Here is a 12878-nt window from a genome sequence, read left to right on the forward strand (position 1 = left end):
CGGGCGATTCTATACGGCCCTTCCCAATTCGGGGCGAGCTTTCCGTGCTCGGTCGGTCGAGAAGCCTCGGCTCTCCTGAGGACGAGGTCCCCTACTTTGAAGAGCTTGGGCTTGACTCTGGAGTTGTAGTATTGGGCCGTTCGCTGTTGGTATCTTGCCATGCGGACCCGGGCGACCTCTCGTGTCTCTTCGACGAGGTCCAAGTTGCTCCTGAGCTGGGAGGAATTGGTGTCGGGGTCATAATGCTCCACCCTTGGAGAAGACAGGCCGATCTCCAACGGGATGACGGCCTCAGTGCCGTATGCTAGGTTGAAGGGGGTCTCTCCCGTGGGCAGTCAGAACGTGGTCCGGTACGCCCAAAGGACATTGTACAAGTCCTCGACCCACTGTCCTTTGGACCGATCAAGCCTAGCCTTGAGTCCCTGCAAAATAGTGCGGTTAGTTACCTCAGTTTCTCCGTTTGTCTGGGGGTGAGCAACCGAGGTGAAGCGGTGATCAATGCCGAGCTCGGAGCAAAATTCCCTGAAATGAACATTGTCAAATTGTCGACCATTGTCGGATATAAGGATACGGGGTAGTCCGAATCTGCAGATTATGGACTTCCACACGAAGTCCCGCATCTTTTGCTCGGTGATCCGGGCGACAGGTTCGGCCTCGACCCATTTGGTGAAGTAGTCGATGGAGACGACCAGGAACTTTCTTTGTCCGGAGGCTTGGGGAAAGGGCCCCAGGATGTCGATCCCCCATTGGGCAAATGGCCAGGGGGCGATGATAGAAGTCAGCAGGGCCGAAGGTCGGCGCTGGATATTGGCGTTTCACTGGCACCGATCGCATTTCCGGACGAAATCCGTCGCATCCTTCTGGAGTGTGGGCCAGTAATATCCTTGCCGCAGGATCTTGTGGGCCAGTGCCCGACTCTCCATGTGATTTCCGCAGATCCCTTCATGGACCTCTCGGAGGGCATAGTCCGCCTCGGAGGGGCGGAGGCATCTGAGAAGGAAAGAAGTGAATGATCGACGATAAAGTCTATTCTCGTACAGGACATACCGGGGGGCTTGGCGCTTGATTCGGCGAGCCTCCATCTCGTCATGAGGTAGGGTCCCGTCTTGGAGGTAGCAGACGAGCCCATCGATCCAGCTTGGCTCGGAGTCGATGCACATGGTGGGCTCGGGTTCCTCCGTGCTGGGGATCTGAAGATACTCGAGCGTTGTTTCCTTGGGAAGCTCGCTCATGCGGGAGGTTGCCAATTTGGACAGCTGGTCTGCCCTGAAGTTTTCCGCCCTAGGAATGTACTGAATATTGAAAGAATTCAGGGCAGACGTAAGTTCCCGCACCTTTTGGAGATACTTTTGCATGGATGGCTCTTTAGCTTCAAAGTCTCCTTGGATCTGGTTCACTACCAGCTGGGAGTCGCTGAAGGCCGTCAGGTCTTCCACTTTCAGTTCTTTCGCCAGCTTGAGCCCGGCGATGAGAGCCTCATACTCGGCCTCATTGTTCGAGGCCGGGAATTCGAGGCGCAAGGCTTGCTCGGCCACTACTCCGTCTGGACTGGTGAGGACGAGTCCGGCTCCGCTACCCCCCGAGGTTGAAGACCCGTCCGAGTGCAGGACCCATGGCTGCCTCGGGGCTTCCTCCGCGGATACGGGTGGCAACTCGGGGTCGTCCGGCAGAGTACACTCCACGATGAAGTCGGCGAGTATTTGGGCCTTGATAGCCGGCCTGGGCCGATACTCGAGGTCAAATTCCCCGAGCTCAACCGCCCATTTGGCGATCCTCCCCGCACGATCCGACCTTTGCAATATTTGCTTCATAGGCTGGTCGGTCAATATAGCTATTGTGTGGGCTTGGAAGTAAGGCCTGAGTCTCCGAGCCGAGATGATGAAAGCGAAGATGGTCTTCTCAAGTTTAGAATATCGGGTCTCAGCATCCCTGAGAACCCGGCTGGTGTAATAGACCGGCTTTTGGAGCTTGTCCTCTTCCCGGACGAGGACTGAGCTCACTGCAGCTGGGGAGACGGACAAGTATAAATAAAGGACCTCGCCCTTCTGGGGCTTGGTGAGCAGCGGGGGAGAGGCCAGAAGGCTCCGGAGCTCTTCGAAGGCTCGCTGGCATTCTTCTGACCACCGGAAGTCTTTCGGCCGTTTGAGGCTCTTGAAGAAAGGAAGGCAGCGCTCGGCTGATCGAGAGACGAACCTTCCCAAGGCGGCAACTCGCCCTGCGAACCGCTGCACCTCCTTAACTGTCTTCGGAGGCGACATCTCTTGCAGTGCCCGGATTTTCTCCGGGTTGGCTTCAATTCCGCGCTGGGTCACTATGAAACCCAGGAACTTGCCCGAGGTGATCCCGAACGCACATTTCGCCGGGTTGAGCTTCATTTTGTATCTTCTGAGCTTGGCGAATGTCTCGTCGAGATCGGCTATGTGGTGTTCCGCCGCTCGGCTTTTCACCAGCATGTCGTCCACATAGACTTCCATATTTCGGCCGATCTGGTCTTTGAAAATTTGGCTGACTAGTCTCTGATAGGTGGCCCCAGCATTTTTCAGGCCAAAGGGCATCACCTTGTAGCAGTAGGTGCCCTTGTCGGTGATGAAGGCCGTCTTCTCCTCGTCTTCTGGCGCCATTCGGATTTGATTGTACCCTGAAAAGGCGTCCATAAAAGTTAGCAGTTGGTGCCCTGAAGTAGAGTCGACGAGCTGGTCGATGCTTGAAAGGGGAAAGCTGTCTTTCGGGCAGGCCTTGTTCAGGTCGGTGTAGTCCACGCACATACGCCATTTCCCGTTGGCCTTCTTTACGAGGACTACGTTGGCGAGCCAGTCCGGGTAGGAGACCTCCCGGATGAAGCCGGCTCCGAGGAGTTTGTCCACCTCCTCGGCCGCAGCACGTTGCCGTTCCGGGGCGGAGCCCCTTTTCTTCTGCTTTACAGGCCTGCTGGTTGGCCTCACCTGGAGTCGGTGAACCATGACCTCAGGGTCAATTCCCGGCACGTCCGCAGGCGACCAGGCGAAGACGTCAGCATTGTCCCGCAGGAAGCTGACGAGGCGATCCCTCTCACGGGCGCCGAGGCCGGAGCCGACCTGCACGGTTAGCTCGGAAAAATTTTCTTTTAGTGGAACTTGAACAAGAAGCTCACCGGGCTCTACTTGCTTCTTCCAGAGGGTGTCCCTCGCATCGAGGGTTTCTATGGGCAATGAAGGGCCCGTTGGCTGAATTGTCGCCTCGGTCGGTTGCTTTACTCCGTGGGCCGCCGTGTAGCATTGCTTGGCGACCAGCTGGTCTCCTCGGACCTCGCCTACTCCTTGGCCGGTGGGGAACCGCATGAGCAGATGGTGGGTTGAAACTACGGCTCGAAGGGCATTCAGCCCTGGCCGCCCAAGGATGGCGTTGTAGACCGAGGGCAGTCGGACCACCAGGAAGTCCGTCCTCACAGTGCTCTCCCGGGGGGCGAGGCCAACTGTGACAAGGAAGCTGGTCTCACCTTCGACCGGGACCGAATCTCCGGTGAACCCGACCAGTGGGGCGTTGATCCTCCAGAGATGTCCTTCTGTCAACCCCATTTTTTGGTAGGCATGATAATACAAAATGTTGGCTGAGCTCCCATTGTCAACTAGGACACGCTTTACATCAAACTTATTTACAATCATTGAGATGACCACAGCGTCATCGTGAGGGGTCTCGACCCCTTCTAAGTCCTCGTCCGAGAACAAGATGACTTCATCAGTGCGTGGGCGTTTCGGGGGTGCTCCCGGGGTGGCTGCTCCTGCTGAGGCCCTTCCAATCATGTTGATGGTGCCGGCAATGGGCCTGTTGTCGTCCGAATTTTCGGTTGGTACGACATCCTCCGCCGGCCTCCTTTCCTCGCGCCGGTTTCTCACGAACCGGTTGAGTACTCCTCGACGGATGAGTGCTTCTATCTCGTCCCGGAGCTGGAAGCAGTCCTCCGTGTCGTGCCCACGGTCTCGGTGGAAGCGACAGTACTTCCTGGAATTACGGGGAAATCCCGTGTCTCGCATAGGCGGCGGGGGTCGGAAGAAGTCCCGACCCTCGATTTCCATCAGGATCTCGGCCCGGGGAGCATTGAGGGGTGTGTAGTTATCGTACCTCCCTGGGTGCGTCCAAGGCCATAGCGGGGACCTCGGTCGGGGAGGTGTCCTCTGCTGAGGTCGCCCCTGCTGACGGGGCGGGCTCCTCAGTCGGGGGAGATTCTTCTCATGGCGGGGGGATCGGCTCCTCTGTTGGCCGCGCTCCTCGCGGCGCTTCTTCTGCTTCTTCGAGGCGGGCTCAATTGCTCCCCGCCTAGAGGCGACTGCCTCCTCGGCCTTGGCATACTTCCGGGCCCGGGCCAACATCTCAGTGAAGTCGGCTGGGAAGCTCTTCTCGATGGAGAAGAGGAATCGGTAGGAGCGAACCCCAGTCTTCAGAGCCGACATGGCTATCGACTGGTCGAGCTCGCGGACCTCCCATGTGGCGGCGGTGAAGCGGTCCAGGTACTCCTTGAGGGACTCCCCCTCTTTCTGTTTGATGTCGAGGAGGGAGTCTGACGTCCGTCGCTGGCGCCGGCTGGCAGCAAAGTTGGTGGCGAACTGCCTGCCGAGTTGCTCAAAAGAGGACACCGTGTTCGGCTTCAGTCCAGAAAACCAAAGCCGAGCGGTCCCTCGGAGGGTTGCTGGGAAGGCCTTGCAAAGTATGGCCTCCGAGGACCCTTGTAGGGCCATGAGGGCCCGATAGCTCTCCAAGTGGTCGAGAGGGTCGGTGATTCCGCTGTAGGGCTCCATCTGAGGCATTTTGAACCTCGCGGGAACCGGCTCATCCTCGATCCGGCTGGAGAAGGGGGACTTGGTAGTGAACTCAAAGTCTCCCTCTTGCCTCGCCTTCTTGCTGTGGAGTGCCGCGATCTGGCGCTCCAGATGCTCAACTTTTCGGTCGAGCTCCCCTGCCTGCGGAATTGTTGCCGTGGTTTGCACCGGCTCACGGCGGTCCGGAGCTGACTCAGCCTCAGAAGGCTGGAGTCTTCTATCGAGATCTTCCCCCGGCAGCTCTCTCTGGGGGAAAGTCCGCTCCTCGTTATTGGCTCTGGAGGAGCCATGTAGATTCTGGCCGGGGAGAACCGGGCCGTTGGGAGGAAATTCCGGCGGGAACTGGGCCCGCGGGGGAAGCGTTGGTAAAGCTTTCTCGCGTCGCAGGCCCTGAACAGCGGCGGCCAGGGCCTAGACTTGCTGTACTAAGGCGTTGAACTGTTCCGGCTGGACCTGAGGAATTGGGTCAGCCGGAGTTGGAGAATTCTGGACGGAGCGTCCAGGACTTTGCGGGGGACGCCGGGAGACGTTGGAGGCTCCCTTACTTCTCAACTTCATGACTGCTACTCGGGCCCTTCCTCTAGCGCCAACTGTTGCTGGAAATTGGACCCGGGGGCAATCTTCGGTCGAGGGAGAGGGAGCTGCGGGTCACCACGGCGGGGCGGCAACCAGTCGGCGGGCGGCGTCCTCCGCTTGGGGTGGCCGGAGAGAGGGAGCAGGAGGTCCTCACAGCGGTGCAGCGATCCGTCAGCGGGCGGCGTCCTCCGTCTGGGTGCCTGCAGACAAACCGGTGGCCGGGTTTTCCGGCGCCGGCCCTCCGACGCTCAAGTCAGGGAGGGGGCAGATAGTGTAAGGAGGAGATGAACAGTGCTTGTAAGGCACGGAATTTCCCAACCCCCTCCTGAGAAGCCAAGGCTCCCTTTTATAGGTGGGGGTCGGTTTACCTGTGATGTAACAGGGCGAGGCCATAGTACGGCTCGGCATGTGGCTCAGGTCGGCGCACGGTCAGGCGAATCATTGTGCTGATGTCGGCGGTGAGGGCGTCGTACGACCCGAACCAGTACGCTACCAGGCGAATTATTGCATTGGTGTCGGAGATATGGCCGAGATCAGAGACTTATCATGGTTGACCAGACTTTGCTGGGCCAACTTGCCGTGGAGAGCTGAGAGTCCGTAGATGACAGGAGATCCGCATTAATTGTCGAGTAAGCCGGAGATCCGCATTAATTGTCGAGTAAGCCGGAGATCCGCATTAATAGTGGAGTAAGCCGGAGATCCACATTAATGGTGGAGTAAGCCGGAGATCCACATTAATTGTAGAGTGAACCGGAGGGTTACAGCGGCCATGCGCAATAAATGCTGAAGCAGTGGCAGGGTATGGTCCTCAGTTGGACCTCGGAGGAGTACGGCCGTAGTAGGTGGCTGACAAGGGTAGACCTTGAGCATCAAGATTTTCCTAGGTCGGATGTCTTGAGGTCGGGCGTTCCGAGGTCGGACGCCGACTTCGGCTGTTCAGGGTCGGCGATTGTGCGGCTTTTTGGGGGCATTTGTGTTACTTGGGGGAAAGATCTTATTCCCCCAACAACAAGAATATCTTTAATTTTTTATTATTTATTTAGAGAAGACAATGAGGCTGGTACTCTTGGACAACATATCCCGTAAGTTGATGATGTATCTGGAAACGGAAACCATGGTAACCTAAGCCAGTAGGTGTGGTTTAAGTGGGCTCCGGCTCCCCCAGTTGGCTACTGGACACGTGGCAAGACACCCAAATGTAATAAATATATCTTTCCGTATTTACCAATTTAAATGACTGCCGGTACACTAACCTAGTTTTTATTGCCGAATAAAATTATGCCGAGGGGGGATCGAACCCACGAGGAGGAAGGGTGCACTTTTACGAAAAATTCCAAAATTGCTCTCTTGGGTGAGACCAGACATGTTCTCGATTTTCCTTCCATACATGTATGGCCTCGGAGAAAGGACGTTTAAAAAAAAAAAAAAAAAGGAAAGGAAAGCAACGAAATCAGGATAAGATTTTAAGGTATCAAATCTGCCGTAATGAATCACAATTAGTTGAAATCCAAAAGACCACAGCACGAGATAGCGATGATTTCACAGTCTTACCGGAAACTAACACGGCTTCCTAATCCTTCTACCTTGAGGATTTATAAAGACGAAATTACCCTCGGAGCGGTGGCACTGGGATCACCGTCCCTCGTAACTAGGGGCAATACCGTCCGATCGGGCAAGCGCTTCCAGCCCGCAGCAGAAAGGCCGAGCGTCCGGACGAACCCTACTATTTTATTGCGCTTTATTCCCCCAATATAAATACCACCCACCAAGAGGTTTTCGGGCATCCATCACCACTTCGCTCCTTTCATCCAATCCTCCTCTCTCTCTCTCTCTCTCTCTCTCTCTCTCTCTCTCTCTCTCTCTCTAGGGTTTCTCCGAGCTCCCATGGCCGAAGTCGACGATTTCGAGGACCGCCGCCGCGGCGCGACGGAGGAGGAGGCCGACCTGACTGCCGTTGAAGTGCTCCTGAGTTTCAAAAACGGCAGGTTGCCCGATCCGCCTCCGTCGTCGGACGACGACGAGGGGCCGTCAGCGGTGCCTCCGGCGCCGCCACCGGCGCCGCTGGACTGGAGATCTAAGAGGAAGAGGTCCCGGAAGATAACGATGGAGGGGATACTGGAGGAGGAGGCGTTGGCCAAGGCGAACGGGAAGATGAGGGCCAGCCCGCCGTCACCACTCGACTATCGCGGCGGATCTGGCGCGTCAACGAGCGGCGGTGAGAACGGGCCGAGCTCGCCGGAGGAGTTTGCGGCGGCGAAGCGGCCGAGGCCCGACAAACCCCTCGCCGTGCGCGGTGGCAGTTCTCGTCCAACGAAGGTCAGGCTCCGCCTCCTTTCCTTCTCTCTCTCTCTTTTAGTATTTTCTTTATTCGTATCGCGAGTATACTCCACCAAAGAACCGGTTGGACTCCCTTGCCTTTTCTTCTAAATATTTCTTTTGTTCTTATCTCCATTCTTTTCCCGAATTTCCCATCACTTGCCTCGAAATCCAACAACTCCTTCACCGATCTCACTATTATTCTAATTTTAGCTTTTTCTTTATTTATTTTCAAGCATTTTATTAGATGAAATATTTTCTTGGAGCTGACCGGTTGCTCGGAGGGGTATTTTTGTCAGTGGAACAAAGAAGTTGGTTCGTCTCCCAATCCGACCGCCGGCCCCTTCCGCTCTCCCGGTCCCTCCTCCCTCTTCTTTGGCTGCGAGTTTCCTCGCATCCCGCAGTCCAAGGGGTGGTTCTATATACACCCCCCCTATTGCTCAGGACAACCCCAAAAATTAAAAAAAAATTAAATACTCTCTACACCCCCCCATTTGCTAAGGACACCCCTAAAAAATTAAAAATTTCTAAATTACCCCCCACCCTCCCCACCCCCTCACCTAAATTGCTCTCTACACCCCCCAAACCCCCCCACCCCGCTCTTCCCCTCCAAAACACCCGCCGGCTTCTCCCTTCCGCCCAAAAAACCTCGCCTCAAGCACCTCGCCGGCGGCCAAACCCCCTCCGTCTCCCCCTTCTCCCTCTCGTCGCCGGTCGGTGCAGTGCACCTCGCCAACGCCCAAAACCCCCCCGTTCCCCCTTCTCCCTCTCGTCACCGGCATTCTCCCGATCTCCGACCACCTCGCCGGCTTCTCCCGGAACCACCTCGCCGGCTTCTCCCGAAATTTTTTTTTTTTTCACGGTTCGTGCTCCGTTCGGCACTGGATCGCCGAACAAAAGACTTCTGTTCAGCTGAACAGTGCCGGACAGAAGCCTTCTGTTCGGCACTGTGCAGCCGAACAGATCTGTTCGGTTGAGGGTTGCCGAACAGAAGGCTTCTGTTCGGCACTGTTCAGCCGAACAGAAGCCTTTTGTTCGGCGATCCAGTGCCGAACGGAGCACGAACCGTGAAAAAAAAAAATTTCGGGAGAAGCCGGCGAGGTGGTTCCGGGAGAAGCCGGCGAGGTGGTCGGAGATGGGGAGAATGCCGGCGACGAGAGGGAGAAGGGGGAACGGGGGAGGAGGGGTTTGAGGGGTGTTTTTTTTTTTTCTTTTCAAAACGAAACGGAGGAGGAGGAAGGGGGGTGTATGAGAAAATTTCAAGGGCAATATGGTAATTACACTAAAGGTTAGTTTGGGTTTTTTTTTTTTGGTTTTTGGGGGGTGTCCTGAGCAATAGGGGGGTGTATATAGAACTACCCAAGCCCTGCTGGCGCTCCAACATGACCAAAACGCCCCCAGGAATCGGGGGATCCAGGCATTTCTCCAGGGCTTAAGGATTTACTTGTTTAAACGCCCACGGCCCCTCTTTATGAGTCCTGCGCCGCTTCGCGTGTGGTCAGGGCCCCACTGTCCCAAAATTAATATATATAAATATATATATTCCCGGGAGAAATAGCGGGGAAAAGGGGTCCTCGACGGGGTAGCTTTAGGTCCACGTTTGGTTTGTGCTCGGACCGAACGTGGTTTTAGATCGCCTCAACGCTGGTTTCATAAGAAAACCACTGCGACCTGTACACGTGGCAGCTTGTGGTTGGAAAATCATGCCGGAGGGTGAAACTTCACACTGGATGGGGCTGGTGAATTGGATTTGATCCCTAGCGTCGTTCTATCTGCAACCGACCACAAACCGCCACGTGGACATCTCAGCGGCGGAGAGGCCGTATTTGGGTTGGTTTGGTTTGTTGATCGGCTCCGTGGTATCATCTCGCGCGGCGCATGAAGCGGGTTCCTGGATTCTTCTTCATCTGTTTCTTAGGCTTGTAGCGGTGTTTGGCTGAACTCGTTTTAATTTGGTGTGCTGTGTTTCAGGCGGGTGGGAGCGAGCGGCCGCCGCTGGTTTCCAGAGTTCCGGCACGGAAATCCATCAGACCTTCGGGGAAGAAAAAGGTCAGCCTTCCCTTCTTGCCCTTTTCTTCTTCTTTTTCTCTCTTTTCTCGCCGAGCCAACCAGTGGTCATCGTAATGAATAGTCCACCTGGAGGTAAGTTTTAGCGTACTTTTACCGCCAGCAAGTGGTGAAGGTTGAAAAAGCCCGCAACTAAATGCGGTTTGCACGACCCACCACCCCTTACCGACCCAGTGGACGGTTATATGATGAGGTGGAAGGTGGAAGGTGGAAGGTGGGTGGTGGGTAAGCTTTACCTGTGGGTCTATTGGATATTATTAATTATTAATTGTTTTAATAAAAACATGGAGTGGGCCTTTTGTATTTGGTGAGCAGGCGATCCCGGAGCTCCAGGCTGTGGAGAAAGCGCTTCTGGAACAGAGAGAAAACCTCCAGAAGGTTATGTCTTTCTTTTCCCTTTTCTTTCTATTTGAATCTGTTGTCTCTAGTGGTTTTTGTGTGGAGAGAGGTTTTTATATGATTACTGGCTTGTTTGGAATACTTGCTGACAAAAATAAATGGGGATGGGTACGTCAACAGGAGGTGGAAGCGCAGCGGAAGGATCACGAGGCGCTTTTGGAGCAGAACCGGAGGCTGAAGGTGAACCTCATCACGCCCTTCTCTCTCTCTCTCTCTCTCTCTCTCTCTCTTCCTTCGCTGTCTGATCTCAGGCGGTTTTAGGCTGCGCCTATGCCCCGTCAAGTGCCTATTGGCACAGATGTGGGCCCACGCGTTTATGTCCACGCCACCCACTTTTTAAACCAATAGGCGCCTGACTCGTCATCACGAAAGAAAGGTGTAAAGCTATCGTTGAAAGATAGTATGTTTAGGCTAATTCGGTAAATCAAACAACTAACGGATCGTGGACTTCCGTCCTGTGGGAAAACTCATCGACTCATCAACTGGGTCATTGGCTGGCCGCGGACATGACGGAAATGACGTTGTTATAGCCTGTAGGCTATAGCTGACTTAGAATGTATGGCTTGAGTTGCACTGTTTGCATGACCGCATGAGACGAATCTATTAATTGCACACAGAATAATGAACACGAGCTAGAAAGGCTATCAAAATCTAGATCAATTCAGCATTTTCACCTCCAAATTCATATACAAATCTTCACAGATGTGCATGTGGCTCTTGATTATGCAGATATATATTTAATGTAGATCAGGATCCATGTAGTACTTGTTCCTAATATGACGCGTTGCCATTCCTTTATGTGGTATGAGTATTGATTGAAACCCTTGCTTTTATTAGCAGAACGATTGTTAACAATTTTTATAGGGTACATTGTGCTATTATATGCACTCGTAACCTGTATGAGCTGAATATCATGAAATGGGACAGCTTGCTTTGTTCATCGTAATATTTTGGTCTATCGGGTCATATTTATATATAATATGTAATGATTAGTAGCTGAAGCAATTTTAGTTCTTCCCCTTCATGTTTTTAACATCACCAACTGGATGTCAGGGCAGCCAAGTGGCAGTGGACTCTGCCTGGACTTGTTCTTTTTAATGGAATCGGTTTTATAGCTGTGTGCAAACACGGTAGATAATCTGGGTGGTCTAGCAGCATCAACTATGCTAGTTTGCTTGTAAGGACACCTAGGTGCCTAAGCTGCCTCCCTGTTATGACTTTTCACTGCCATGGACCCTCTAAAATTTATGCTTGTAATTAGCTCATTTATGACTTTCATATCCTGCTAGATCTCATGGTTTATTGCATTAAATGGAACACAAAGTTGCTAGATTTGGGGACTCCTAATTTTCTACTAGGTTCATATATGCACTTCTTTACTGCAACATTTAGATGCTTGTTAGATGCAATGGATTGAAGTGAACAGAAAACAAGTTCACCATTTATCATATAACAATTTCCTGTTGGAAGAAGGTTGATTGGTTAAGGCATTGCTGCTCAAAGTGCCATGCTTTCTTAGACTTACGATGTGCCTCTTTTTTGTTTAATCTCTTTGTTGTTCAATTTTCCTAGCAAGAGAATTCGACACAATGTAAAGTTCAGTGAGACTGTAGATCTCCTCTAAGAATTATTTAAGTGGCGGAGACAGCAGTGGTAGTGGATATTCGATAAAGCAAATTATGAACTAGTGCAGAGATGTGATGCATTAGTTTTACAAGCTTTTATCTGACTTGAAATTATTTATCAATTTCACCAGTAGATATAGCATTTAACGTCTTCACGTTAATTATGTAGTCCTTTCACAAGCATGGCTTTTAGCTATATCTTAGGTCAAGTTGGAAGTGTGTCAAAATAAACAACTTTCTTTGGAGAATTATTGTCAAAACTCCATCCTTCTTTGTTTCTCTTACCATATAACTTGATTTTTATTCATGCCAGTCTAGCCACTAAAACCCTGAAAAATAAATTGTTTCTTAATGAGCTTTCTTTGTTTCATGCAGCTGTGCTTGGAGTTGCTGAGGATGAAGCAAACATCTTCTATGGTGTTCGTAGAAACCAAGCCGCCTGAATCATTCAACCATATCGCCCCATCTTCTGCTGTACAGGGTCACAGAGATTTTGTCCTACCTGATCTCAATGAACCGGTACTGGATTTATAGAGGCAGGGCTTTGCTGACTCATTCAATAACCCCAACTGTACATAACAAAGAGCCCGGTGGAGGACATTAAAAACTGTGACGGTTTGATAGCTGATAGAGAGGACATAGGCAGTTGCTTTAGCATCTCAAAAGGAGTACCAGAGGAAACTTATTTGTTTTGTTGGTTATTTAATGCCCCCATGTTTCTGCTGCTATTTCACAAATCTATTAGTTTGAGACGTGTAATTAATTTGTCAGTCTAGTCGAAGTAATCTTGTGAAAACAATGAATTGTTTTTTTATTTCTGAGTCATAAGGTTTTTGGTATGCGATGAATTATACATTCTTCTGTTTTTATATGGTTTCAATTAAAAGAAATATCCTTTGCAGGATCCTTCTTTGAGCTAGCTGACGCTGTGCAGTCTGTGTGTTGCTTGATCAAAAGAACCTTTGTGACTCGACCATTTGGACTTTGCTTGTCTCAAGATATTCATCTCAAAAGGAGTAACAAAGAGGAAACTTACTTGTTTTGTTGGTTATTTAATGCTCCCATGTTTCTGCTGCTATATTTCACAAATCTATTCGTTCGA

The 12878-nt window shown here is 52.2% G+C and overlaps 1 protein-coding gene across 1 annotated transcript; it reads left to right on the top strand.

The window, feature by feature from the left end:
• Nucleotides 1–7153: 7153 nt before the first annotated feature.
• Nucleotides 7154–12691, top strand: LOC103715974. Its single transcript, XM_039129410.1, has 5 exons — nucleotides 7154–7685; nucleotides 9657–9734; nucleotides 10068–10130; nucleotides 10272–10331; nucleotides 12152–12691. The coding sequence occupies exons 1-5, from the start codon at nucleotides 7254–7256 to the stop codon at nucleotides 12308–12310; spliced, it is 792 nt and encodes a 263-aa protein (XP_038985338.1). The 5' UTR covers nucleotides 7154–7253; the 3' UTR covers nucleotides 12311–12691.
• The last annotated feature ends 187 nt before the right edge of the window (nucleotides 12692–12878 follow it).

This window comes from Phoenix dactylifera, chromosome 1 (assembly GCF_009389715.1).
Source record: "Phoenix dactylifera cultivar Barhee BC4 chromosome 1, palm_55x_up_171113_PBpolish2nd_filt_p, whole genome shotgun sequence".
Taxonomy (NCBI): Eukaryota; Viridiplantae; Streptophyta; class Magnoliopsida; order Arecales; family Arecaceae; genus Phoenix; species Phoenix dactylifera.